This window comes from Canis lupus, chromosome 20, assembly GCF_048164855.1.
Source record: "Canis lupus baileyi chromosome 20, mCanLup2.hap1, whole genome shotgun sequence".
In the NCBI taxonomy this organism is placed as follows: Eukaryota; Metazoa; Chordata; class Mammalia; order Carnivora; family Canidae; genus Canis; species Canis lupus.
The window spans coordinates 58,129,984-58,156,245 of record NC_132857.1 but is presented as its reverse complement, the minus strand read 5'-3'; the positions used below and the strand labels follow the sequence as shown (position 1 = coordinate 58,156,245).

General features: G+C 41.8%; 1 protein-coding gene across 1 annotated transcript; it reads left to right on the top strand.

Annotated features, from left to right (window-relative positions):
* Positions 1-219: 219 nt before the first annotated feature.
* ARL5A (ARF like GTPase 5A) lies at positions 220-24,100 on the top strand. Its single transcript, XM_072789213.1, has 6 exons — positions 220-415; positions 9,409-9,469; positions 9,913-10,060; positions 11,765-11,848; positions 18,548-18,699; positions 22,281-24,100. The coding sequence occupies exons 1-6, from the start codon at positions 370-372 to the stop codon at positions 22,327-22,329; spliced, it is 540 nt and encodes a 179-aa protein (XP_072645314.1). The 5' UTR covers positions 220-369; the 3' UTR covers positions 22,330-24,100.
* Positions 24,101-26,262: the final 2,162 nt, after the last annotated feature.

Sequence of the window (26,262 nt, the reverse complement as noted above, 5' to 3'; positions counted from 1 at the left end):
CCTGCGCCCTGGCGCCCCGCCGCGCCCCGCCCCGCCCCGCCCGCCCGCCCGCCCGCCCGCGTGGCCGCCGCCGCCGCCGCCGCCGCCCGGAGGAGCTGGGGGAGGACGGTGGCCCGCGAGGCTCGTCGCAGACAACGCGGCGGCGATGTCCGCGAGCCCGGCGGGGGCCGCGGCGGCAGCGGCGGGGCCTCGCACGCGGCAGGGCGGCCTGGGCTTCGGCCTCCCCGCGGTTCCCAGGAAGCGACCCGGCGGCCGGCGCGGGGGCAGCAGCGGCGGCAGCGGCGGCGGAGGCCCCGGCGCGAGTCCCGCCTCCCCTGCAGCCTGAGCCGGCGGAGGCCGGGCGGCCCGGGGGGGCTCCGCCGCCCGAGGATGGGAATTCTGCTCACCAGGATCTGGAGGCTGTTCAATCACCAGGGTGAGGGCGCGGGCGCGGGCGCGGGCGCGGGCGGGGGCTCCCCTGCGCCCCGAGGGCGGCGGCCCGGGCCCGGCAGCGCCGTCTCCCCGGGTCGCGGAGGCCCCGACGTGCCGAGGGCCCGGGGAGCGCGTCCTGCACCTGCAGCCGCCCTGCGAGCTGGGCCCGCGCCGGCCGGGTGACCCGCCCACGGGCCGCAGCAGCGGCGGCGAGCGCGAGGCTGCAGCGGCCCCGGCCCCGCTCCGCGACCCTCCCCGCGACCCTCCCCGCGCTCCGTCCGGGTCGGCCCCGCGGAGGCTCGCCTGGGAGAGCAGCGCGCCTGCCTGCGGGCCCCCGGCGGGGGGCGTCGGGGCCCGTGTAGGGACGTGCGGGCTGCGGCCCCGCGGAGGCCCCCACAGGGCGAGCCCACCTGCTGCGGGCGTCCCTAACCGGAAGTCGTCGGGGGCCGCTTAGGGACGTGCCGGCTGCGACCCCTGCGGCCCCTGCGGAGCGAGCGCACCTGCCTGCGGGGCGTCCCTAACCGGGGGCGTCGAGGTCGTTGGGGTCCCACATAGGGACGTGCGGGCTGCGGCCCCGCGGAGGCCCCCACAGGGCGAGCCCACCGGCCGCGGGGCGTCCCTAACCGGAAGTCGGGGGGGGCGCTTAGGGACATGCCGGCTGCGACCCCTGCGGCGCGAGCCCACCTGCCTGCGGGGCGTCCCTAACCGGGGGCGTCGAGGGTCCATGTAGGGTCGTGCGGGCTGCGGCCCCGTGGAGGCCCCCACAGGGCGAGCCCACCTGCTGCGGGGCGTCCCTAACCGGAAGTCGTGGGGGGGCGCTTAGGGACCTGCCGGCTGCGACCCCTGCGGCCCCTGCGGAGCGAGCGCACCTGCCTGCGGGGCGTCCCTAACCGGGGGCGTCGAGGTCGTTGGGGTCCCACATAGGGACGTGCGGGCTGCGGCCCCCACAGGGCGAGCGCACCTGCCTGCGGGGCGTCCCTAACCGGGGGGCGTCGAAGTCATCGGGGGCCGCTTAGAGACCTGCCGGCTGCGACCCCTGTGACCCCTGCGGAGCGAGCCCACCTGCCTGCGGGGCGTCCCTAACCGGGGGCGTCGAAGTCGTCGGGGGCCGCTTAGGGACCTGCCGGCTGCTGCCCCTGTGACCCCTGCGGAGCGAGCGCACCTGCCTGCGGGGCGTCCCTAACCGGGGGTGGAGGTCGTCGGGGGCCGCTTAGGGACGGCCGGCTTCCCCCCGGGGCCTGTGGCACCTGCGGCCGGAGGTGGGGTTCCGCGGGCACCTGCCTGCTGCTCACGCGGGCTGCTTGCGCTGGGCTCGGCTCCGACGCGGCTGGAAGTGCGGGTCGGGCCCACTAGGACGTGCTACAGGGCGCCGGTCTACACCTGAGGACAGGGACGCGGCTGGAACAGACCCCGTGGCCCCTGGATGCGGCGTAGTACGTGGTGCTCGCTGGTCGCTGGTTTCTGTCTTAGGGTCAAGTTGGGGGGTTTTCATTTCTGCCGCCGGTAACTTAGTGTGCTTCTGTGTTTGGGGTCAGCTGGTGTTGGCGCCACATCCCAGAACTTTCCAGTAGAGACTTACAGGAGCGGTGGCATCTGTTAGGGTTGCTGTGTCCCCGCTTCCTCCTTCGTGATCCAGCAGCTCCTGTAAGAAGGTGATGGAGGCGGCCCGGGGGCTCAGCGGGTGAGCTTCTGCCTTTGGCCCAGGTCGTGACCCCGGGGTCCCCGGATCGAGTCCCACATTGGGCTCCCTGCATGGAGCCTGCTTCTCCCTCTGCCTATGTCTTTGCTTCTCTCTGTCTCTCTCTCTCTGTCTCTCATGAATAAAATTATATATTAAAAAAAAAAAAGGTGATGGGAAGGCAGCAAACCCAAACGTGCAATTGCTTGTGTATCTAAAAAAGAAAAAGGTAAAAAACAAAAACAAAAACAAAGTAGATCACATGACCCAGTGGAAGAGCAATATTTCTTTTTCTTTTTTTTCCCTAAGGTATTTTATTTATTTTTTTCTTAAAGCACGGGCACACAGGCCAGGAGGAGAGGGAGAAGCAAGCCCCGCACTGCAGGGAGCCCATCCCCCCAGGTGCCGCGGGAACAGCAGTATTTCAAGTGATTTCTCTGATACAGGGATTTTTCATAAAGTGGAGAAACCCAGTTTTAATCTGCACTGGCTCTGGCTGGCTGTTCCTGTTGGAAGAGGGGAAGCGAGACCCCATCCTGTATTTGGGTCTAGATGTTCCCAATGTAGAAAACACCAGGGATCTTGACTGAGTGGCTGTGGACCTTACAGATCTTGAAAAAGTAATCTCAAGGTCTCAAGAATGGAACCGTACAGTGCGTACAGTGCGGTACAGTTGGTGGTGGTTGATGGTAGATAGGATCTATTCTGGTTTTAACCTCCTTAATTTTTGTATTATTGTAAGTGAAGCTAGTACTTCAACTCTGCTATGAAATTTATAGTGATTGTCGGTTGAGCTCTAGTCCTGTAAGAAGAATGAAGTATCTCTTTCTGTTTTGAGTCAGTGATAAAATTATTTATGTCTGTAACTTAAGAATGAATTAGAGCTTTGCCAACAGCTCCTTGCAAGTAGTAAATAATGAGGATGTTATTACATCGTTACTACTAAAAATTGCTAATAGCGGTGTTCTTATTGCCTGTATTTGTGGTTATTTTTGACTGGGCACTTATTTCAGTGTTGGAAAATTAATAGTAAGAGGAACTAATGCAGCTAAGTTTTAGAAATTTAAATGTCAAAATATCGTGAAGATGTGAATAAACTATTCTGCTAAATGATGTGATTATCATCAGTAGGGTCACTTTTCAAAATATTCACCCTTATATCTAATGTCAGATACTTGGTGGCCTTTGAGTTCTTTTAAATTGGAAATATATAAATCACCTACATATAAATATATATGTCATATGTGTCAGATATATCTTGGATGCTTTATTTTATGCTCAGAAGATACATGACACAATCTTGTGTTCTTTGCACCTAAACTCTTGGAAGGAAGATTGTAGGGGATTGCAGAATTGGCCGTGCTAATGAAACTTAAGCCATACCATATCGCTCTTTTCTGAAACACCTTTAGAATAATTTCAGTTTAAGCGTCACTTGGCTAGGTGCACAGTGAAAGCTAATTGCATCCTGCCCAAACTTGAAAAACCAGAGGTTGCCTTTAGGTGATGTTTACGTTCAGTAGAATATAAACTTTGTCTTAGATGCTGTTGTATCCATCATTTAAAGGGGGGAAAAACCATTTCAACAGTTCTTAGCAGTTATTCTTTCCCCAGAAGAAACTGAGGTTCCAGTGGAGCAATTCTCCGAGGCCACACATAAATGCCAAATTAAATCACCGAAGAAATATGTTGCAGACATTGGTCTTATTAAAGAAGAGATTGGGGGGCGCCTGCGTGGCTCAGTCATTGAAGCGTCCGACTCTTGATTTCAGCTCAGGTCTTGATCTCAGGGTTGTGGGCGGGAGTCCTGTGGAGGGCTCTGTACCGCCTCCGCGCTGGGCGTCGAGCCTGCCTCAGCTTCTCTCTCCCTCTGCCCTCCCCCACCCCGGAAAAAATAAGAAAATAAAGAAGCGATTGGCATAATTTTTTTCTTTGATTTTCTTCCCTGTTAATTATTTCTCAGTTACTAAGCTACAAGCCTTTATTACATTAGGACTTTGAAGAGTTGCCACTCGTGTCTTTTAATATAGAAGGGCTTGTGATCAGTGGTTTATTAAATATTTTGGAGCAGCTGTTTGTGCCAGGAATTGTTGTAGGTGGTGGGGATAAAGCAGGGAACAAAACACACAAATCCTCCCTGCCTTTATGGAGTGTTCAGTCTAGTGTGGGGAGACAGAAAATAAGTTAACCCCATCCCTATAGATAAAATAATAGCAATTAACATTAGCTGACTTGTGCAAGGTGAGGTTCTTTTTTTTTTTTTTTTTTTTAAGATTTTATTTATTTATTCATGAGACACAGAGAGAGAGAGAGGCAGAGACCCAGGCCGAGGGAGAAGCAGGCTCCCTGTGGGGAGGCCGACGCGGACTCGATCCTAGGACCCCGGGGTCACGCCCTGAGCCCAAGGCAGAGGGTCAACCACGGAGCCCCCCAGGCGTCCCCCAAGGTTAGGTTCTAAGTGTCATACACAGATTGGTTGATTCAGGCTTCACTTAAATTTATTCGTTAGACAACACTGTGAGGGACAGAGCAACACGGGGTGACTTGTTTAAGGCTCCCCGGTTAAGAGATGGGCCTGGGATTGTGACGCGGCTCATCTGGTGCTGTGGTCAGTTCTTTTAAAACAGAAAAACCGTAGTAGAAGGATTCACGTTAGGGCGGCCGAGGTGGACTAGGAGTGAGCGGTGAGGTCTCCTTGCTGACGGCCGTGTGACAGGTGGCGGTCCCTGGAGAGGACTAGGTCGCGGGGAGTGTCGAGGCCGCCGCCGGGGCCCGGGCGGGGATTGGGACCATAGGCCGGGCCGCCGCCGTCCTTGCGCGTGGGCTGGAGCTGGGTGCTGCCAGCACTTGCCTTCCCGCCGCGCCGGCAGCCCCCGGGGGGACAGGCCGGGGGACGCGGCCTCGGGGCTGCGACCGACCCCGGCAGGAGGCCCTCCGCAGGATGCCTCCCAGAGAGGGAGGACTTCAGCCCAGCAGGTGCCCAGGCCAGGCCCGGCGAGGTCCGCGGCCACCTCGGGCCGGGCCGCTCGCGCAGCCAGTGGACTCTCGGGGACCGCCGATACCGTCAGCCCTCCCCTCGTTACAGCTATTTTTTATTAGCCAATCCCTCGTTACTTTGCCCCTCTTTAACGGTTATTTTCTGTATATTAAACTTGGCAAGTTCCGATGATTGGTCTCTTTTTCCTGACTGCGTCCCTAACCTTGCCGTGTGTAGTCATCCCTTTCATTCAGCAGCCTCTCAGTGGGAAACCAGTTTTCTTTTTCGTTTTTCCTGAAACCTCACTATCACTGTATACGTAGCAAGTTTGTTTTCAGACTTTTTTGTTGATACTTTTAGATTTTGAAAATTGAATTTTTAATACCAAGTGACCTGATCAGACCTTTCTTTATATCTCCCAGATCTGGTTTCTTTCTTTTTTTTTTTTAATATAAATTTATTGGTGTTCAATTTGCCAACATATAGAATAACACCCAGATCTGGTTTATTTCTGCGTACCCTATGAAGCATATGCTTTTTCTAGGCTGTGTTCTAAGGATTGGGAGAATGATAGAGAATATGACAAATGGATGTTTTGTTCTATATAAGATAAAATTAGGGTTTCATATAGTATAGATAGGAGGTGAGAATGAAGAATCAGGATGACTCTCAACTTATCTGCCTTAGTATTTGTGTTTTTTTACTTTGATGTGATTTACAGAGATAGAAGCCTTCCAGGGTGACAGTGACATCTTCTTATTTAATTTACTGACTAGAGGAGCATATCTTGACTTCTAGAACCTGACAATGACTGGAACTGATAGGCTGCCTGGGCAATTCGAAAGAGAGGGAAGTGCGGAAACAAGGAGCATTTTCATGACAAAACAGTAAAAGTAAATGATAATTCAGAATTCTGTCCAAGCATTATAACAATGGGTAGTTGTTTGGGGTTATCCGAATAACTGTTAAGAATGCTGTGGCATAGATACCCCTTTATTTATTTAATTTTTAGAAATATCTTATTTATTTATTCCTGAGAGACACAGGGAGAGAGAGGCAGAGACCCAAGCAGAGGGAGAAGTAGGCTCCCTGCAGGGAGCCCAATGCGGGACTCGATCCTGGGACCCCGGGGTCTCGCCCTGAGTCACCCAGGCGTCCCATGGCATAGACTCTGTAAAAGAAATGTCATACTAAACACTAAATCTGTAATGAACCACATGCATCAAAGAATTGGAATAGCTAAAAGTTTTACTACATTTTCCCGTAATAACATTATCTCCTATAATGTTGTTGTATTTTAGGTTTTGCAGCATATTTGTTTTGGAGTAGCTTAGAACACTCTTTGGCTACAAATTGTTTTTTTCTTTCTTTTTGGTTTTGTATAGAATTCTGTTCCATGTTGGTAATGGGAAGAATAGGCTGAGGTGGTGAAGGAGCCTAAGGATTTCCAAAGGAAGTTAATACAGTATTAGAAAGGCTGATGGCCCTAACGTGAAGATGGATTTATCAAGTCATTGCAGCCTGTGAAATACTCCCTCTGATGGGATTCCATGTTCCCCAAGTAATCTGATTTTGATTCAGCCACCCTCCAGCCTGTGACTTTTTCTTAGGGAGAGACTGCCCTGGTCAGGTGGTCTCGAACATTTGGTCTCATTGTATATGACTCCTTCTGGTGTTCTTGTTTATGTATCAGTGTGTGAATTACCTTCTGTGAGTCCTGCTCGGAGATAGTAGCAGGTTGAGTTTGTGGACCTCGGAGAGGAAGGGCCGTACACTAGGCACCTCCGTCAGGGAAATGTCACCCGATGAGGCCTTTCGGTGGTCATGCAACTGAACTTACCTTAGCGTGCCCTCTACATGTTATTAACCCTTTCTTTAAAATAAGTGTCATCTTTGTGTCTGATAATTTTCTCAGTTCCTTTGCCCTAGTCGCCTCTGAAGTGAGAGTGGGCCCTGCATCTTTAAAAATTTTTTAAAGAGCCTATATGAGGGAAGTGTTGTCCTGTGCCTTTATAACCCTAGTGGTTCTAAGCTGCCCGCCCTTTTTTCAAATAGACCAGTGATTGGACTAAATGGATTGTATTGAAACTCTGTTTACTCGATCGTCTATTTTTTTATATGGTAGGAATTCCCCTCCATAGTAAATGGCAACTATTTGGAAAACTCTACCATCTGACTGAAAAGGCTTTTCTTAAAGATATCCTTACTGTGAGGTGTTATGATCCTCAAATTATTGATTTTTTTTTAAGATTTATTTATTTATTTATTTATTCATGATAGAGAGAGAGGCAGAGACACAGGCAGAGGGAGAAGCAGCCTCTCTGCAAGGAGCCTGACGCGGGACTCGATCCAGGGACTCCAGGACTGCGCCCTGGGCCAAAGGCAGGCGCTAAACTGCTGAGCCACCCAGGGATCCCCAAATTGTTGATTATTTATATTTATGTTCCTCATTATTTATAGAATGAATATTAATTGGTTAAACATGTATTGAGTACTTCGTGCCAGGAAAAGTTGTAGTTACTGGGATTATAAAGATGAATAGCATGGGATCTGTAGGCTTGAAAGGTGCCTCATTAAGCTTTGAAGGCTAGTGTATGTGTCAATAATTATGATAAGTGCAACATTAGAGGTATTGTAGAAAAGCCCAAGAAAGTGGGGGGGTTTTCTGGGGAAAATTAATTTAAAAGATTAGTAGGAATTCCCTAAATGGAGGACTAGAGAAGATAATTCCAGCTCAGGGAAAACTGAGTAGAGTTAGAAAAATGTTTGCTGGGAAGCTGTGTGGCCTATGTGGGGAGAATGGCTTGATTTCAGTTAGACACCTGGGGACGGTGGAGAGGGCGAAAGCTGAAGCCTGGTCAGTTAGGACCGTCTGTGTTTAGTAGGCTGAGGACCTGTGCCTTGTGTTCCTGTCAAAATGGAGAGCTGTCATTTTCTTTTTATTTATTTACTTGTAGAGAGAAGGAGAGCGGGTGCGTGCAGGTGTGGCGGGTGGCAGGAGGAGTCGTAGAGAATCCTGAGCATAGAGCAGGCCCCCCGTGAGGCTCAGTTTCACAACCCTGAGATCCTAACCTGAGCTGAAACCAGGAGTCACACCCTTAACCAGCTGACCCACCAGGCATCCCCAGAGAGCCTCCGTTAACCATCGTGGTGGTGGAGGACGATGACTGCGGAGACCATAGAAAGGTGGATTGGAGGCAGTCACCCGGGGAAGGCTTTACCGTGAGAAATAGGGGGACTGCACCAGGACAGTCAGAAGGAGGCAGGTTCGGGATACAGTATTGAGGGGGAAGATGTAGAGCTTGATGACAAATTAGATGTTGGGGTTGAGGGAAAGATTGAATAAACTCCAGGGGCATCTGAATTTATGGTAAAGCCATTAAGCAAATTAGGTATGACAGAATTAGAAAAAAAGACTTGAATGTTGGGTTTGGGGTATGTTGAGTGGCGCTGTGTCTGTCTACTAGATAGGTGGGGTTCTGTTGGTTACCAGGGAGTCATAAGACCAGCTGCGATCCATAGGGGGTCGGGAGCCTGGGAGGACTCTATGGGGCATGAGCATCCAAAGGCCATCTTTGGAAACGAGGTTCTTCCCCACCGTGCTAGCTTTGAGTGGCCCTTAGGTTGCATGGAAATAGACGGGTCCTAAGAGTGCCCTGCTGAAATGTGGGGAGAATGCAAGAAGACAGACAGCTCTGCGGAACATAAATGTCTTTGAAGGCAGACCCAAGGAAGAGGAGTCCGTGGGAAAAAAAATCTCAAGAGACGAAGGAGGAAACTGGTGCCATAGAGGCCAAGGAGGGAGTCACTGCCACCACAGTCCTACATCCTGAGATTTGGTTGTTAACGTTGGAACCGCTGTGTTAAACGTGCTCCGTTTTTGATCACCGGTGTTGAGACTTGGCCCTCTTGCTCCCGGACTTCAAGCCTGACCTTTTTTTATTTCTCATTTATCCCACCTCGCATACGTATACCCAGTTGATGACTAAAATTCACAGTTAGAACTGAAATGGCCTAGTCCGGTATGAAACGTTTACACTTTGAGTCATTTGTCAATTGTGATTACATATGGGATACTTCAGTGAGATAAGACTTCCACAGAGCAGAGAAAAATATGGTGCGTCTGGCTCCTGGAGAGATAAGAGTTCTCTGTGTGGAATGAGAGGGTGGGGACGGTGAAACTAATGGCACACTCCGCTCTTGCTGGCATAGTCTTTTGAATTCCAAAAGGGTAACAGGTGCCACGTACGGAACTATAGCATAACTGGAAAGAATGGATAAAATAGGACATATAAAAATGTGTGTTTTTAATTAATAAATGGCTGGTGTTTCTTTATTTCAGAGCACAAGGTTATCATTGTTGGGCTGGATAATGCAGGGAAAACTACCATCCTTTACCAATTGTAAGTGTTAACTACTTTAAAATGTTTATTTTATTGTTTACAGTTATTTTTTTCTGCCTGGATGATATTTGGTTAACAAAAGCAATACAAAAATTACATGGAACCCAAATTATTCTGTAAAAAGGCAGGTTGACTCTAAACCAGGAGCCAGATTTAAGCAACTGTTTCAAGAGAACTAGAAATTTATATGACATCGAGCATGTTCAGTTTTTTTTGTAGAAAGTAGAGAAATACTGTTTATATAATTTCCGGGAATGAATCTACAGCATTTCAGATAGTTCACTATCTAGTTCCATCTTTTTAAACCCTTAACACTTATAAGTTAGCAGAAAAAGTCCATTTGGGTATAAAATATAAAAACTCATGCTGGTTTATCCCTTGAATGAAAAATGCTCAGTCTAGCTAATTGCTAATTACAATATATTTGAACTTTTTCCCCCCAGTTCTATGAATGAAGTTGTACATACATCACCTACAATAGGAAGTAATGTAGAAGAAATAGTGATTAATAACACACGTTTCCTAATGTGGGATATTGGTGGCCAAGAATCTCTTCGTTCTTCTTGGAACACTTACTATACTAACACAGAGGTAATGTTTCTTAATATACTAAAAACTTCTATGAACAGAATGCTTGGGAAACAACTTCTAGATGTGAACTCTTATAATCTTTTTGAAATATCCCAGTATGTTAATAAAAGTAGAGTTTAAACATAGTGGAGTCTTTGATTCCTTGTTTTGGGGTCATTGTATATCCACTCTCATTGAACCTCTGTAGGGAGAATTGGAGTGAGGGGGTGATTGATTACTCTGATTATGTATTGATCTCACAACTTAAATAGTTGTTTTAACAGTGAGTTCCACCTCACAGTTTGTCTTACTATTTAATTTTTGTAGGCATAGAGAAAATCCTAGTTAAATGAGAGGGTTTTGGAGGATCGAATCCTGGCCAAAATTCTTACTATGTATGCTCTTTTATGTAGCACAGTTGCACATGAAAGAATCCTTTTCTTTTTGGTCATAAGCAATTTAGACATAACTGATGGGTTTTTTTTTTGCATGTTATTTCCCAAGAGGAAATTTCAGACCCATGACATTTGACAGCTTCATTGTATCGATCTTATTAATTGAAAGGCTGTGACAATTGTTTCAGTAGTGCTGATTATAAGATAATAAAACTTCAAATGTATATAAAGATGAATATTATGTCTTTAATATTATGTCACTATTAAGTGTCTCTAATGAGTTGATCCCCTAAAACTTCAGTAAGCATTTGGTCACGTTACTTGGAAAAGGAAAGGTATATATGGTTAATACTTTTGTGTATAATGCTGCAGGTATCAAACTTATGACATCTTAAAAATTGAGTGGCTTTTTTTTTTAATGCCTTGGATTAGAACTGATTTTATAGTAACGAAGTCACATATCAGTAAGTATCAAGTGAGAGAAGTAAAGTAGCAGCTCTTAGCAGCATCTGCCATATGGTTAAGGAAATCTGAAAAATAGAAAAGACCTGAAAATTAACAGTGGTTTATCTGGAAATGAAAAGCTCCTTCTAAAAAACAAATAGTGCAAGTTAATTATAAGCAGAGTTAACTTGGGCATCACCAGTGCCATCATAAAGTGACTACTTCTCTTTTTCCCGTTGTATTTTTTGGTGCTGGTAGGGGCGAGGAGGAGGTGCAGTGTAGCTCGGTCCTGCGTGGCTCCTTTACAAGTCTCCTTGCATCTTCTGATACTAGTCTCATCATCAGTTCAGGAAAGAGTTGTGCTTTTAGGCAGCAGATACCATTTATATAAAGAAGAGAGCATGGTTTTAGATAATGCATTTATTCTTTCAACTGGCTGATTTTTAAAAATTGATTTAAGTGTCACATTACTCCCATATCATGCCCTTGTAGAGTCTCAAATTGATCTTAATAAAACTATCTGTAGAAATATCTAAAATTTAGGATCACAATGTATTTTTTTCATATTGACTTAAGTGCATATAGTTGGATATAGACCCATTACCATTGAAGATACTAATTTAGAAAACAAACGTGTTATATGTGGTTAGAATGTTAACAATATTCTAATTGAGTGTTAACATCATATTAGCAAATCATATTTGCATTAAAAATGGATCAAACCTTTAGCCTTCACAATGTGTAGTAGGTATCTCTGGTTTTCCAGTAATACCATACCACAAGGTTCTAATCTCTTGATATTTGTGGTCTGTAAATTAAATAAATACTTTATAAATTTTATAAATATCAAATTGTATAATCACTAATTTTTTTGTAATTATTTTAGTTTGTAATAGTTGTTGTGGACAGTACAGACAGAGAAAGGATTTCTGTAACTAGAGAAGAACTCTATAAAATGTTAGCCCATGAGGTAAGTAGGACTCTGATATTATGTGTTGGGGACGGGGTGGTATTTCCTTTTTTTTTGTTTGTTTTGTTTTGTTTAATTTTTATTTATGTAAGTAATCTCTACCACCAGTGTGGGGCTCGAACTCACAACCCCAAGATCAAAAGTTGCATGCTCTACGGACTGAGCCAGCCAGGTGCCCCTGTGTGTGGTATTTCTCACATTTGTTCTACTTTCTCATGGCGATACTACTTCAATTTTTTTAAATTTATTTTTTGAATAAACTTTTAATCTTAAAATTTTTTCTTAGTAAGCTCTGTGCCCAACATGGGGTTTAAATTCAGGACCCCAATATTAAGAGTCACATGTTCTACCAACTGAGCCAGCTAGGCACCCCTACTTCAAATTTTTTAAAAGGTTATTTATTTGCTAGCCTTTCCTGCTCTATATTTGATGCTTCCCAAATTGGAAGTGTGTCTGGAAACAGCAGAAAGATTGTAGAGTCAGTTGTAGAACTTTATTTTTTTTTTATCCTAGATTAATTTGGTCTAGAAGTTTTCCTGGTTGCAAAGACCCAAATTGGATTTCATTTTGCATTTTATAGATTAATTTTACAGAAGGTTATTATTGTAAATGAGACTTTAAGATACATTTTTTTTAAAGATTTTTTATTTGCGAGACGGAGTATGCACGTACACATGATGGGGGCGGGGTGCAGAGGACAAGAGAGAGGGAGAAGCAGACTCCCCACTGAGCAGGGAGTCTGACTCGGGGCTTGATCCAGGCCCCGGGATCATGACCTGAGCCAGAAGCAGACACTTAACTGACCGAGCCACCCAGGCGCCATTGAAATGAGATTTTAAAGTCTCATGGACATTTAGCAAGTCTTGAGTGTAACTCAGTTATCAGACTATATTTAAATATTGTTGCTCTTATGTTTCTCTGATATTGTCCCTTTGACTAAATAAAACTATATGACTAGCCATATTTTCTTAGTCTTTGAAAAATACTGCTGGTAGCGTAATTTAAAAATTAAACTAGGGCAGCCCCAGTGGCCTAGCGGTTTAGCGCCACCTTCAGCCCAGGGCATGATCCTAGAGTCCGGGGATCAAGTCCCATGTCAGGCTCCCTGCATGGAGCCTGCTTCTCCCTCTGCCTGGGTCTCTGCCTCTCTCTCTCTCCCTCTGTGTGTCTCATGAATAAATAAATAAAATCTTTTTTAAAAAATCAAACTAAATATAGTCAGTAATGATAATAATAACTATAAAATCATGAAATACTATAGTAGCAATTGATGTTTTTTGTTATGTCTTTCATTGCAGATGTTAGGTTCTCAACTCATATTTATAGGTGGAAATAGAAAAATTATATTTAGATATATATGTAATTTTTAATTTTAGTGGAATTTTAACAAAGCTTAAGGAAACTGGGATATCTTTTTGGGGTGCCTGGGTGGTACATTCAGTTTAAGCACTGACTCTTGGTTTCTGCTCAGGTTGTGATCTTGGGGTTGTGAGTTCGAGGCCTGCATTGCGCTCCACGCTCATTGCAGAGTGCTTAAGCTTCTCTTTCCCACTTCCTTCCCTCAAATAAATAAATAAATCTTTTTAAAAAGCTGGGATATCTTTGTAATGGAGTTTCATATTAATTTTTTTTAATGGAGAGGGAGAGAGACATTGTGTGCGTGAACTGGGGGGAGGAGAACAGGGAGAGGGAGAGGGAGAATCCCAAGCAGGCTCCACTGTCAGTGTGGAGCCTGACACAGGCTCAATCTCATGACCCTGAGATCATGACTTTACCTAAAATCAAAAGTCGGTTGCTTAACCAACTGAGCCACCCAGGTGCCCCTGTATTAATACTGTATTAATATTAAATTAATATTTAATTTAATTTAAATACTTAAATTTGATTATTTGCTTTTGAGATTTGAAGAATTTTGGAATGTTTCAGGCAACCAGTCAAGGCTTAAGGACACCTAAAAAAGTGGTTGTGTAAATGAAGGTCCTGTTTTTCTTTTTTTTTTTTTTTTTTAAGATTTTATTTTTTTTGAGAGAGAATACATACAAATGGGGGAAGGGCAGCGGGAGAGGGAGAAGCCAACTTCCTGATGAGCAGGAAGCCTGACACTGAGCAGGTAGCCCGACGCAGGGCTCCATCCCAGGACCCTGAGATCACGACCTGAGCTGAGGGCAGACACTTAACCATGGAGACACCGAGGCGCCCTGAAATTCCTGTCTTCTGTGTGGTGATCACGCTTACCATGATGCACCTTCCCATTTTGGATTGATTCTGGCAACTGTTTTAAGCCCCTTGGATTTTTTTTTTTTAAATATATGTTGTTAATCATGCATTTAAAAGTTTGATTCTAGTTTGAGAAATAAATAATAAGCTATAAAACTGGTAGAAAACTAACGATTTTCAAAAAAAAAAAAAAAGAAAACTAAGGATTTTCTTTTATTTTTTGATTTTTCCCTTTGTATTTTACATCAAGGGGTTATTGTTTATACCAAAAGGTTTTAGTTGTCTTTATGAAGACTTAGGGAAAAAAAATTAAGACAAATGTATTTGTCTTTTGGCTGTGTTTTTTTTACTATCTTAACGGGTAGCCTCCTTCTTTAATTCTTACTCTAATTGGCCAATATATAGCAGGATCCAAGAGCCCAGTAGTAGGACTCAGTCATTGAATTTTACTAGCTGGGGGGCATTAACTTGAGCTGATTACCTAACTTCATCAGTTATGGGTGTTACCCATTTTTTATGGATTTGTGTACTAAGGCCCAGAAAATTACATGACTTGACCAAATTTTTAAGAGCCAGGATTTGAATTTAGGCATTCTTATTATTCAGGCCCTTTGGTAAGGAAAAAAAAGAAGAAGGACAGAAATAAGGCCTAGTTGGAAAGTGAGAGACTGAGTAGGGGAGATTGCCAGGGAGAAAAAAGAATTAACAGTCGGGAGCTAGATTAAGCCATTTAATAGAAGCAGGAAGAGCCAAATAGGCAGAGTTTTAAGAGGGGCAGAGGCATGTGTGAGTGAAAAATTCTGACATGGATTTAGTCAGGTGTTTGATATATACCGTAGTAATCAACAGAACTTGATTATCATCACTAGTAATATGCTTTACATGTATTTCTAGATACCAAACTATAAAACTATTTTTTTTTTAAAGATTTTGTTTATTCATGAGTGACACAGAGGGAGAGAGGCAGAGACACAGGCAGAGGGAGAAGCAGGCTTCCTGCAGGGAACCCGACGTGGGACTCAATCCCCGGTCTCCAGGATCACGCCCTGGGCCGAAGGTGGCGCTAAACCGCTGAGCCACCCGGGCTGCCCTATAAAATGATTTTAAATATTTCTGAAAGCTACATTTTTTTAAGGTTTTATTTATTTCTTTGAGAGAAAGAGAGAGCACAAGCCGGGGAGTGGGAGAGGGAGAAGCAGGCTCCCCACTGAGCGGGAGCCCTGTATGGGGCTCGATCCCAGGACCCTGGATCATGACATGGGCTGCAGGCAGACGCTCAACTGACTGAGCCACCCAGGCGCCTCCTGAGAGCTTCATCTTAAATGAAGTGCAAAACTTTGAATCTCATGAATTTTAAAATAGTTCCACACACAAAGGGATAGATGAAGTTTTATTCAGAGTGACTCAACTTCTAGGAATTATCTTCGCAAATGAGGCTTTGAGAAACAAACTGACAACTACATATGGCATATGGAAGATGCTAAGTAAATACGTCTTGCATGTGCTGCTTGCTGTTCATTTTCTTGACTAAATGAGAAAATATTTTTAGACCTTTAACAACACTTTATAATAGGTAGCAGAAAGTTTTTAAAGTTTAAAACGGCTGATGTATAAAAATCACCACTGCTCACCTTGTACTTTGCTTTGCCCTCATGTTGCGTCACCTTGATAAGCAGCCTCAATCCAGTATATGTTTTTCTCTTGTTAACATGATGCATAATCTGTCCTCAAGTTATTTAATAAAAATTAAAGGAAGATTTTCTTTCTTCTCTTCCTATATACTCAAGAATAGGGAAAATAGCTATTTGTTTCTTTAAAACAAGAACCCAAAATTCAAAAATTTGAGGTAGTGAAATCTAGAAAAGTTAGATTCAATATGGGTTTTATTTTGATAATAAATAGCTTTATTTTTTATGATTTCCAATTTTGAGTCTAGGTGCTTCCCCAGATTTCATCACCCGGAGTAGTGGAGTATAGACTATGTACAAGTAAAACTATCTGTTCTAACTTGTACCACGTATTTCTAATGTTGGAAATGTGCTCTTTGAACATGCCAGCATTAGCAATCCTGACCTATAAGATTTCAACATACCCTAGCAAGAGATATTGAAACCTGGAAGATAGGCAGATAGGAATTCCATTCCATGGAAAGTCCATCTACTCAGTGATTCAGCCACATATCAACTATTATTGATAAGTGTTCTGTTTTCCATTTAGGCTAGGAGAAAAAATACTTGATCCTTGATAGTGAACACATAGTAGATGTACTGGTTATAGTTCATCTCTTCAGCTTTTTTGCCTTTTATATGGTCAGGTGAACTGAACATAGGTAAAGTAAATTGAATGTAAAATCTTAGAACTTAATGGTCTAGATATCCCTTTCTTACCATGCTTTTCAGCTGACTTGCTCATTAACCATGGCAGCGTAGTTGCCACCCTGCAGAGGGCGCTGTAACTAAAAGCCTATCTTGATTGTTCTATAAAACCTTTTTTATAACTCTTTTTAACCGAATAAGAATTTTTTTTAAAGATTTTATCTATTTATTCATGAGAGACATAGAGAGAGGCAGAGACACAGGCAGAGGGAGAAGCAGGCTCCATGCGGGGAGCCTGATTCGGGACTCGATTCCGGGACCCTGGGGTCACGCCCTGAGCCAACGGCGTCCTAAAATAATAAATTTATTACTTACATTTTTTTATTGACATCAGAAAAAAAATCAAATTAATGAAACAGTATTCTCACAAGAGTAAAATAATGTGAAGCAATGTCATTTTGTATATACTGAAGACTTTCTTGTTTCAAACAGATATACACATGATTGAAATAAAAATATCCTATAAAAATCCCTAAGAAGAATAATGTCATTCAACACAGCTGAAAAAAACTTGAAAACACAGCATTAAAACCTTAGTTTTCTCAGTATCTCTTTATACGTGTATGTATATATATATATGTAGTATTTTATGAAAGGTAAATCTACCAGTTGAGTACAATCTGTTATGGATTCTTATCCCAGAATCCATGAATGGGCTTTAGGGTATCTCTTAACACCCTAACATCATATATAAACGTAAATACATTTTTGTGAGGAAAAGGTCCATAACTTTCAATAGATCTTATCAAGGAGGTCCCTGGCTTTAAAAATGGGAAAGGGGGGACACCTGGGTGGCTCAGTGGTTGAGCACCTGCCTGTGGCCTAGGGTGTGACCCCGGGGTCCCGGGATCGAGTCCCACGTCGGGCTCCCTGCATGGAGCCTGCTTCTCCCTCTGCCTGTGTCTCTGTCTCTCTGTGTCTCTCATGAATAAATACATAAAATTTTTAAAAAATGTTTTAATGGGAAAGGGAAGGGTAGGATAGAGCAAAAGGAGATGAATAACCATTGACCTGCTTTTTGAGTAAAACATTAAGCCAGTCACTTCGGGGTGTGCACCAAGATCAAGCTGCTCCTCGTCTTCAGGGCAGCGGATGAACTGACGTTACCCGAAGCCAGGTATGGAGCTGGCGTGTTTGTCGCGGCCACAGGACACCCCAGGAGGTAGGCGGCAGTCTCCGCGGTTTACGACCAGGAGCAGCAGCGGTGGCAGGAGGATCTCCGCTCAAACCCGGTGGCGCTGCGCTGCGGAGTTGCTGTGTGGCCTTGTAGGAGTCACTGCTGCGTCTCAGTTTCCTCTGCTCTAAAATACGAATAGCAAGGCCTACCTTACAGGAGTCTCACGAGGATTAAAAAGATCTTGTTTGGAAAATGATTAACGTAACGGGTGTCTTGCTCAGATTAGATGATAAATGTTAGTTATGAGGAACGGATCCGGAAAGATTAAGGAATTTGCCTGAGGCAAAGCCAGGAAATGGTAGAACTTACTGTCTAATTGGGAAATATGACAGGCCTACTGCCAATCCAAAATGACCCTATCAAATATTCAAATCTAAGAAATCTTCACGGACAAGGACAGACAGGTTTAGTACAGCACCGCCCAACTGAGAGTTAAGTTCTGGAGCCTTCAGGCATACGTTGTATATAATGAATTTGTTTCTTACGTACCTGGAAAGTACTAGCTCTAGGTATGTGTACCTGAAGAATTAAAAAAAAAACAAACAAAAACTAATTGGAGTAGAATGTTGAAAAGCTCTTGAGTGCCATGCTAAAGAGTAGCTCTTAGTCATGGAAACCTAGTTTTGGGTTCAGGGGAGAGGTAAATATGTATCTGAAGACATGACTTCTTGTTAAATACAACGCTTAGGATCATGAAAAATGTAATTTAGGGACATAAGGAATATGTAAATCCATATAACTATAGCAGTGTTTTATTTAAAATGTATTTAGTTTTAAGTTTACTGTCCATCAGCGTAAAAGCTGTGAGATGCTTTTATGTCAAGGAGTCGAGGAATTCTAGATCGAAAGATCAAAAGTATTCAGTTAATTAGATTGGAAAATCAATGAAAAAAAATGCACTGGCCTTTACAGTTTTGTTTGCTTCTCTAGGACCTACGGAAAGCTGGATTGCTGATTTTTGCTAATAAACAAGATGTTAAAGAATGCATGACAGTAGCAGAAATCTCCCAGTTTTTGAAACTAACTTCTATTAAAGATCACCAGTGGCATATCCAGGCGTGCTGTGCTCTTACTGGCGAGGGGTAAGAGGTCTTCCTTTTGGAAAACATGTGTTTAGTTTAGAAACATGTATTTCTTCTTAAAATCAATAGATATTTAATCTACCACGTATAAAACAATGTAAGGGAGAGATGTAAGACATCATATCTTATCTGTAGAGAGTTTTTAGCATAGGTCTATAAAGAACAAAACATGAATCATACGTGTAATATGTGTAAACACACTGAACTAATGCATGTGAACAAATAGATGATAGAATTACTGCAGAAATTCAGAGAAATGTCAAGAAGAGCTGGACAAGTCAGGAAACACTTCTTTCACTGGTGGAGGGCTCTCCACACACTGTATCATCTATTTATGATAACAATCCCGTGGACCGATTGTTTTTCATTTACATTTTCTTCATAAAGAAGCTGAACTGGAAAAGGATTCAAGCATGAGACTAATTTGGGATACTCCCTTTGCCACCAGCATCGTCAAGAGGGAGTTGCTGCACTGTCAGAAGCGGGGGTCGAGGGGAGCTTGGAATGGGAGAGGGCAGCACGAAGGTTCCTCGTTTGGGAAAGAAAGGCAGGTGTCTTCCGTAGACCTTTGCCCTGGTCCAATGCCCAGAGACAAAAGGATTTTAAGAAAGAGGTGGTTGTCAGCATTGTCAAATAGGACAAGGGTCAGGAGGCGGGAGAGAGCGCTATTAGGAGAGATGGAATAAAGGAGGTTCGAAACAGGACAAAAAGCTAAAAGATATGAGCAAGTTAACGTTTTGTTGTAGTTGTTTTTCCAAAATATGGTGGATCTGTGTGTTGAAAGGCAGTGAAAAATAATTAAATGGTAGATGAAGATTCTAATTAGAGGTCTTAGATTTGAGATACAGGAAAGGGCAGAAGCTCGGGGCAGAGCAAGGTAGCTTCAGTGGCTCATTCGTTCATCTTCACTATGGTCTCGAGAGGGAGAGAGTTTCTCTCACCAGCTCCCTCATCTGTTTCCCTTGCCTAACACCAGAGGAACCTCAACTCCAAATTGAAGGCCTCTACTTAGAATCCCTCATGTATGTATTTAAAAGCAGAGAAAAAAAGAATTAAATCAGAGATGAAGCTGAACTTGCCCCTCCCTCCCAAGCTGAATCTTAGTGAAATAGAAGGCCCTGTTGCCTGATTACAGACATGAGAGCATAATTAGAACCTCATAAAAGCATGTATGTTCATTTAAAAAAAAAAAAAAGTCGCAGATAATACTGATTGTCCACATGCTCATTTAGGTAAAAATGTCTTAACCATTTCATATTTTTTTGTCAAATAGTTGAATACATGTTGATACAGGTATATCTTTATGTGATAACATATAAAGCAAAAACATTGATTTTTATACTGAATTTAACAGCAAAGAAAATCATGTAGGATTGGTAAAAGATTTGACTTACGTACTTTGATTAATTGTGTGAAAAATATCATTACTTAGGGTAGATATGAACCCTGGCAGTTTCATTTTTAAAAGAGGAAATAAAAGAGTAACATGCTTATCAACGATATGAGTTACATTTAGTGTCCTCATTGAACTGAGTTAACAATCCAAATATCTATAATTAAGTTATTGTCAATTTATGAAACATTTCAGAGATTAAATGTAAGCTTTAGATTATGATGCCTTGTATATAAATCTTAAAATCTTATAAAATAATAAAAATAATAATACATACGTAATGTAGAATGTCTTATAACTTTGGAAATATTATCATACAATTACAGAAATCAATAAATCCCTAAAAGGGTAGTGGTTACTTTTTTGGTATAAGGTCATCCTAGCCCTCAGCAAGGTGATGAAATGTGTGTGTTTATTAAATTGTGTTCTATATTTTTCTATGTCAGAAATATGTCATATTTATTTTTAACCAGAATTATTAATATGTGTGTATAAATTCAGAAATGTGTTTAAATTTGCAATAATTCTTTTACCTGTGTTTAAGAAAAAAAAGAACAAGAAATAAAGATCTCCAAATACCCAGAAAAAAATAAAATAAAATAAAAGAGGAAATAAATAGATGGTGATGGGGTAACTTTTCAATTTTGGTTTGTGTGGGCTTCTCTTTGCGATAGTTATCAAGTGGAGATGTTTGGTTTTGGAGAAAATGTTTCTCTTCTGCAGTCTAGCCACCTTGGACTAAGCTGTGGGTTTTAGGGTTAGTTGGCATTTTGACTCCCACCCCTGCCATTTGCCAACATCTTTTAAGCCTGGGTTCCGAACCTCTTGTAGTGTGGAAAGGGTTCTGGTCTCAGCATCGTGAGGATTAAGATAATGGATATTAAGTACTCAGCACAGTTTCTGGTTTGCTATTAGGTAACTACTGTCATTTAACACTTTGGAGTTAATTTATTTGCCTATTATTTTATTATTTTGCACCATCTGTCAGTAATTTATACATAAGGAATCTAGTAATAGTAGGGCAAGTAAGAGCCAACAGCAAAATAACCATTTATTGGGGATCCCTGGGTGGCGCAGCGGTTTAGTGCCTGCCTTTGGCCCAGGGCGCAATCCTGGAGACCCGGGATCGAATCCCACGTCGGGCTCCCGGTGCATGGAGCCTGCTTCTCCCTCTGCCTGTGTCTCTGCCTCTCTCTCTCTCTCTCTCTCTCTCTCTCTCTGTGTGACTATCATAAATAAATAAAAATTTTAAAAAATAACCATTTATTCACCTCATTTTCTTCTTCTCCTTCTCCTTCTCCTTCTTCTTCTACATTATTAGATTCATACTTCCACAAAAATCGGAGTCTGCTGTTTTTAATTAAATATGGTAGCATAGTTTCTCATATCTTTTAAAGCTCCTTATATAGAATAGTTAATATTTTATATAACAGTCTTTCATTTTGTTATAATATGTACAACCATTTTCCTCCTGCTAAACATTTAGTTTCTATTATCATAGTGAACATCTCTTTCTATGTTTTGCGCTGTTCTCAATTAACTGGTATTAGTGATAAGAGATTTTATTCCCTTCAAATTTTTAAAATATATAGATGTAATATATATATTATATATATACTTTGTTTTACCAGCTCAACTATATATTAATTTCCCTGCCATTTTTATTTCATTTATATCATGAGCATTTTATCATACTATAAAATCTTTGAAAGGAAGTTTTTAATATTTGATGTTGTGAATGTTCTATAATTTAAATTTTTTTCTGTTTCAAGGGATTTAAATTTTACTTTTACCTATTAAAAATGCTGTGATGAATAGTCTAATACATCAACCAGACCTTGTCTCTTATTTTTTTTTTTTTAGAATATATTTCTTGAAGTAGAAAAAAGGTATTGGTATTTTAAATATTTCTGATACATATTGCTAAATATGCTGTTGATATTCATTATATAATTATTGAGCTCCTTCTGTGTGTCAGGCAGTGGTCTAGAAACTGGAGACATAACAGAACCAGAAAAGCATGAATGTACTACTATATATGAGAGTATTGCTTTACCAGCATAACACCAACATTAAATATTATTGATTTTTAAATCTTTGTTGTTTAAATGAAAAATGGTATCTTTTACTTTGTTGTTCATAGCTTTTTAGTTGATAATTTAATCAAACGACTTTATATTCTTTATAGATTATGCCAAGGACTTGAATGGATGATGTCACGACTTAAGATTAGATGATCTCTACTGACCTCTGCTCATGGACTTTGTATAAACGAAGTGCTGGACTTTACCTGAAAGCTGCAAAAATTAATGGTTTAGATATATTTATAATAAACTGACTTAAACTTTTTCTATAAGAAGAAAAATTAAGACCACTTATTTGAAAACAAAGATGAAGTCTCACTTTCCAATCTGCTTTCTCATTAGTTCCTTCCAAAGCAAGGTCTTTAAAGCTGTGATTGCCATTTTTCTCATAATGAATCCTCTCAGGACATTGTGTAGCCTGTGGTAAGTACAAAGGGAGAGGAAGACATTTTTCATTCTAAGAGCTTTATTATCAGTATAACCCTCCCTAGTTGAATGTTGTTCTCTTCTTGTTGCATTAAGTCAAAATACAAATCACACTCAGTTTCCAATATTTTAAAATGTAACGTTAATTATGAAAAGTATTTTGCATAAGGTTGTATGTATTGTGTATATACCTCAAGTTCAAGTTACGGCTTTGATTATGTTCTAAAGAAAAGCAAATAACACAAAAGTAATAATATCCTTAGTTATAACCATAATGAGATGAATACTGGCATTGGTGTTAAGTGCCGTTTTGTGCTTTCCCCCTATGTTCTCTGTATTGTACTAACCGATCCCCAAACTCATTGAGCTGCTCTTTAAAAAAAAAAGGAAGAAAGAAAGAGAAGAAAGCTCAACATTGTGTACCTATTTTTTGTTGATCAAATTACATAAATGAAAACATGTAATCCAACTGAGTGGAGTACTGCAAATTTTTGGCTTAGTATTATGAAAGGACAGGATTTCATGTTGAGCAATTATCAGATTGTTCCCTTTATTGGATCTATGCCATCTGAATTACTGAGAAAATTGTTAATCCATTAATTAGTCCATCATTAATTGTGATTAAAATTATCGAGTGATTTTTTTTTCCCCGCAACGTTAGTGGGAAGATGTTGTGTCAAATATGTCTGCCCAGATTAGTATCACCCTATAAATATTATCAAGAAATTTACCTAGAGTCTTCTTAGGTATTGAATTATATATCCAGCATTTAAAGTGAATTTGAGATGAAAAGTAAAGCTTATTTTCTAAGCAACGAAGGTTATTTCGTAATTTGAAAATTTCTCATTGTAGGAATTGGGATAGTTTGAGATTTTTCATTTCTGTGCGTTTTCTTTTATCTTCTTAATACCACGTGAACGCATTGACGATTATTAAATACAAATTATTTTTAATGCTTTTAAGAATTCAGTTTAAAAGTTGGTCGACATGATATATTATTTTTACAAAGAAGTAACTTGGCCCCAAATATCTTGTTTGCTTAGTAGGATTTTTTTTTCCTTCACTGAAAATGGGAAGCTATGAAGGTTGAAGGTATTTCTGTTGTAACTTATAAACAAACTTACCCTAATGTGTTCAGACATCTTTTTGGGTACTCTCTTTGTATGTGTTTCATGCCCTAAAAATCTGAAGGCTGATCCAAACTGGCATGTTTTAGGATATTGAAGAAAAGAAATAACTACTTTTAATACCAGCCTTTTAGATTTCATGCAGATTTTGATGAGGAATAATAGTACTGACAAGCATTGACAAAACTCCAAAAGTTTCTTTCTGTAGCATATACTCAATAACTAAATCCGAGTCGGGCATGGGAGATCAGTGTTTAACAGTGGACGTTTTGTGTTTCATATTTCTAGTATAATGTTCATAATGCAAGTATAACATTTTAATATTTGTCAACTTGCTTTTACAAAAGTAAACTCCAAATTACTAAGCTTTATTTGTTCATATGCTCTCATACTTTTCCAAATCACTATTATTATTAGGAATGACTCGTTTTATATTAAAAACTCCCTTAAAAATCCAAATCTCTTTTGCAGATGTCGCATTTTCACCAGAGATAAATATTCTATAAAGTAGTCCAGCAAATTCGCATCTTTTACCCTTTTTATCTTTCAATTTGAAGAATCGTGGTTTAGTCCCGCGGCTTGCTGCCGTAGGAGTTCAGCGCTACACCAGCACACGCCCTTGCCGTCAGGGCCTTGGCTAGAATTCACTCGTGGTTGGATGTGTAAGGCGTGCACTACATCGTTACGGTTGGTGTCCTGTAGCAGGTCGTTGACATGGCATCGTGAGGATGCAAGAAACCTTAAACCACATTTACAGAACACGATTCTTTGTTACATTCTGTCTTCTCTAAGCGAAGCTTTAGAAATAAGGTTGTACCTGTACACTGTACGTAGAACCAAAATTACATGAGAAAAGACTTTTAATTCACGTAAGAATATACATCAAGACAATTTAAACAGTATTATTTCCAGATCCGACGGAGAGCCTCAGGAGTAGTCCTATTGGCAATTTATATGTAGTTTGAGTAGGATTAAGCAAAAGGCATTGCTTTTGGTTTTTAATATGCTACTTTCGGGTGTAAACAGTCATCTTATTTAGAGCCGTTGTGCTCGCCTCTGAAAAGAACAGAGATCCACACCTCTGTACATGTGGCTGGATTTAAATGTTGTTTGATATTTTGAAAGGCATGTAATCTTGGTGAAAGTAACCACATGCTACAAGCATTTAAATATGTTTAATTTTGTGATAATAGCATTTATAAAGTATATCTTACACATTATATCGAGGAGTCTAGTTTGAGGATTTTCAGTTCTCTCTTATTTGGCTCTTAGGACGGGCAAAGAATTCAGTGAGGGCAGGTGGTTGGGGGAGCCGGGGGAGGTGGGTATAGAATATGACATTTTGCCTTAAGAATAGAGAAGCGCTTTAGCACTGCTGGCTGGCATTTTTAATGCAGATAGTTAAAGTGATTTTAGAAGTGTGGTGTGAAATAGAAGAGTTTCTGTTTTCTGGCCTTTAAGAAGTGCCTAGTAGGTAGTTACAGAAAAGTACAGGGAGCTTGAGGAAAGGCAGGAAGTCCCGGAGATGTTCCTTTCTTTTTTGTCTGAGTGTATAGAATTAAGATGCCTAGAAATGGGATTTTACTGTCCTCTCTCTTGTAGGCATTTTACATTTCTTGCCGTGACTACAGCAACCACATACAGTACAGACAACCTCAAAATCTGTTTATATTTGCGTAAATAGAAAAACTGGTCTAGACAACTTTCTAGTTTTCTCTGCAGGTGTTTCTGGGAATATATCTGTAGTGTGTTCTGCTTTGTACCTAGAGGATAGCAGCACATCCCAGATTTTCTGTGGATTTGGGGATCATCTTCTCTCGATGGCCCAGTTGTATGTTGGCATCAGTCCCTCTTTCGAAGCTGGGTAGAGACGGGGTTTCTTGGCATGGCTTATCCCTGACCCCTCCCAGCTGTCGAGATATATGCTGGAACTTCTTACTTCAGATCAGAGCTTCCCATAGCTCAGCCATCCCTTGCTCCCCTGTATCTTCATTCACCATCAGTGAAGGTATGTTACCCCGGTCCTGGAGGTATTCCAAACTTTGCCTTACAGCCATCATTCCCTACACCACCAGTTTCTCAGTAGGTTCTCTAGTTCTTTGCTATCTCCCCACCACTGGCTTGATTTACCAGTTTGCACTTTGCTCATTAGAGAGTATTGCCAGGATTGTTGAGTATATCAGAAGACTGGCTTGCTGTCCATACGGTATATAAATGTCAGTAATAAAATCGTTTATATTGTATTTAACATTTTAATGCTTCTTAATTTTAGCTTCATATGCTGAATAGTAGATTCAGAAAGGAGGTGACAACTGTCTAGACTTTGCCAGTTCCTTAAGCCGCTAGTTAGGCACGGACAGGATGAAGTTACGTGTATGTTATCTTCCCATTACCAAACATAGATCACATTTTGGAGGATACCTGTGCAAACGATTTGAGTCGGAAAAAAGATGCCAAACCGAATTTGTATGTAGTGTTTAACCTGAAGACATCCTTAAAACCATAGCCCACATTCTGTTTTGTTCCTCATGTT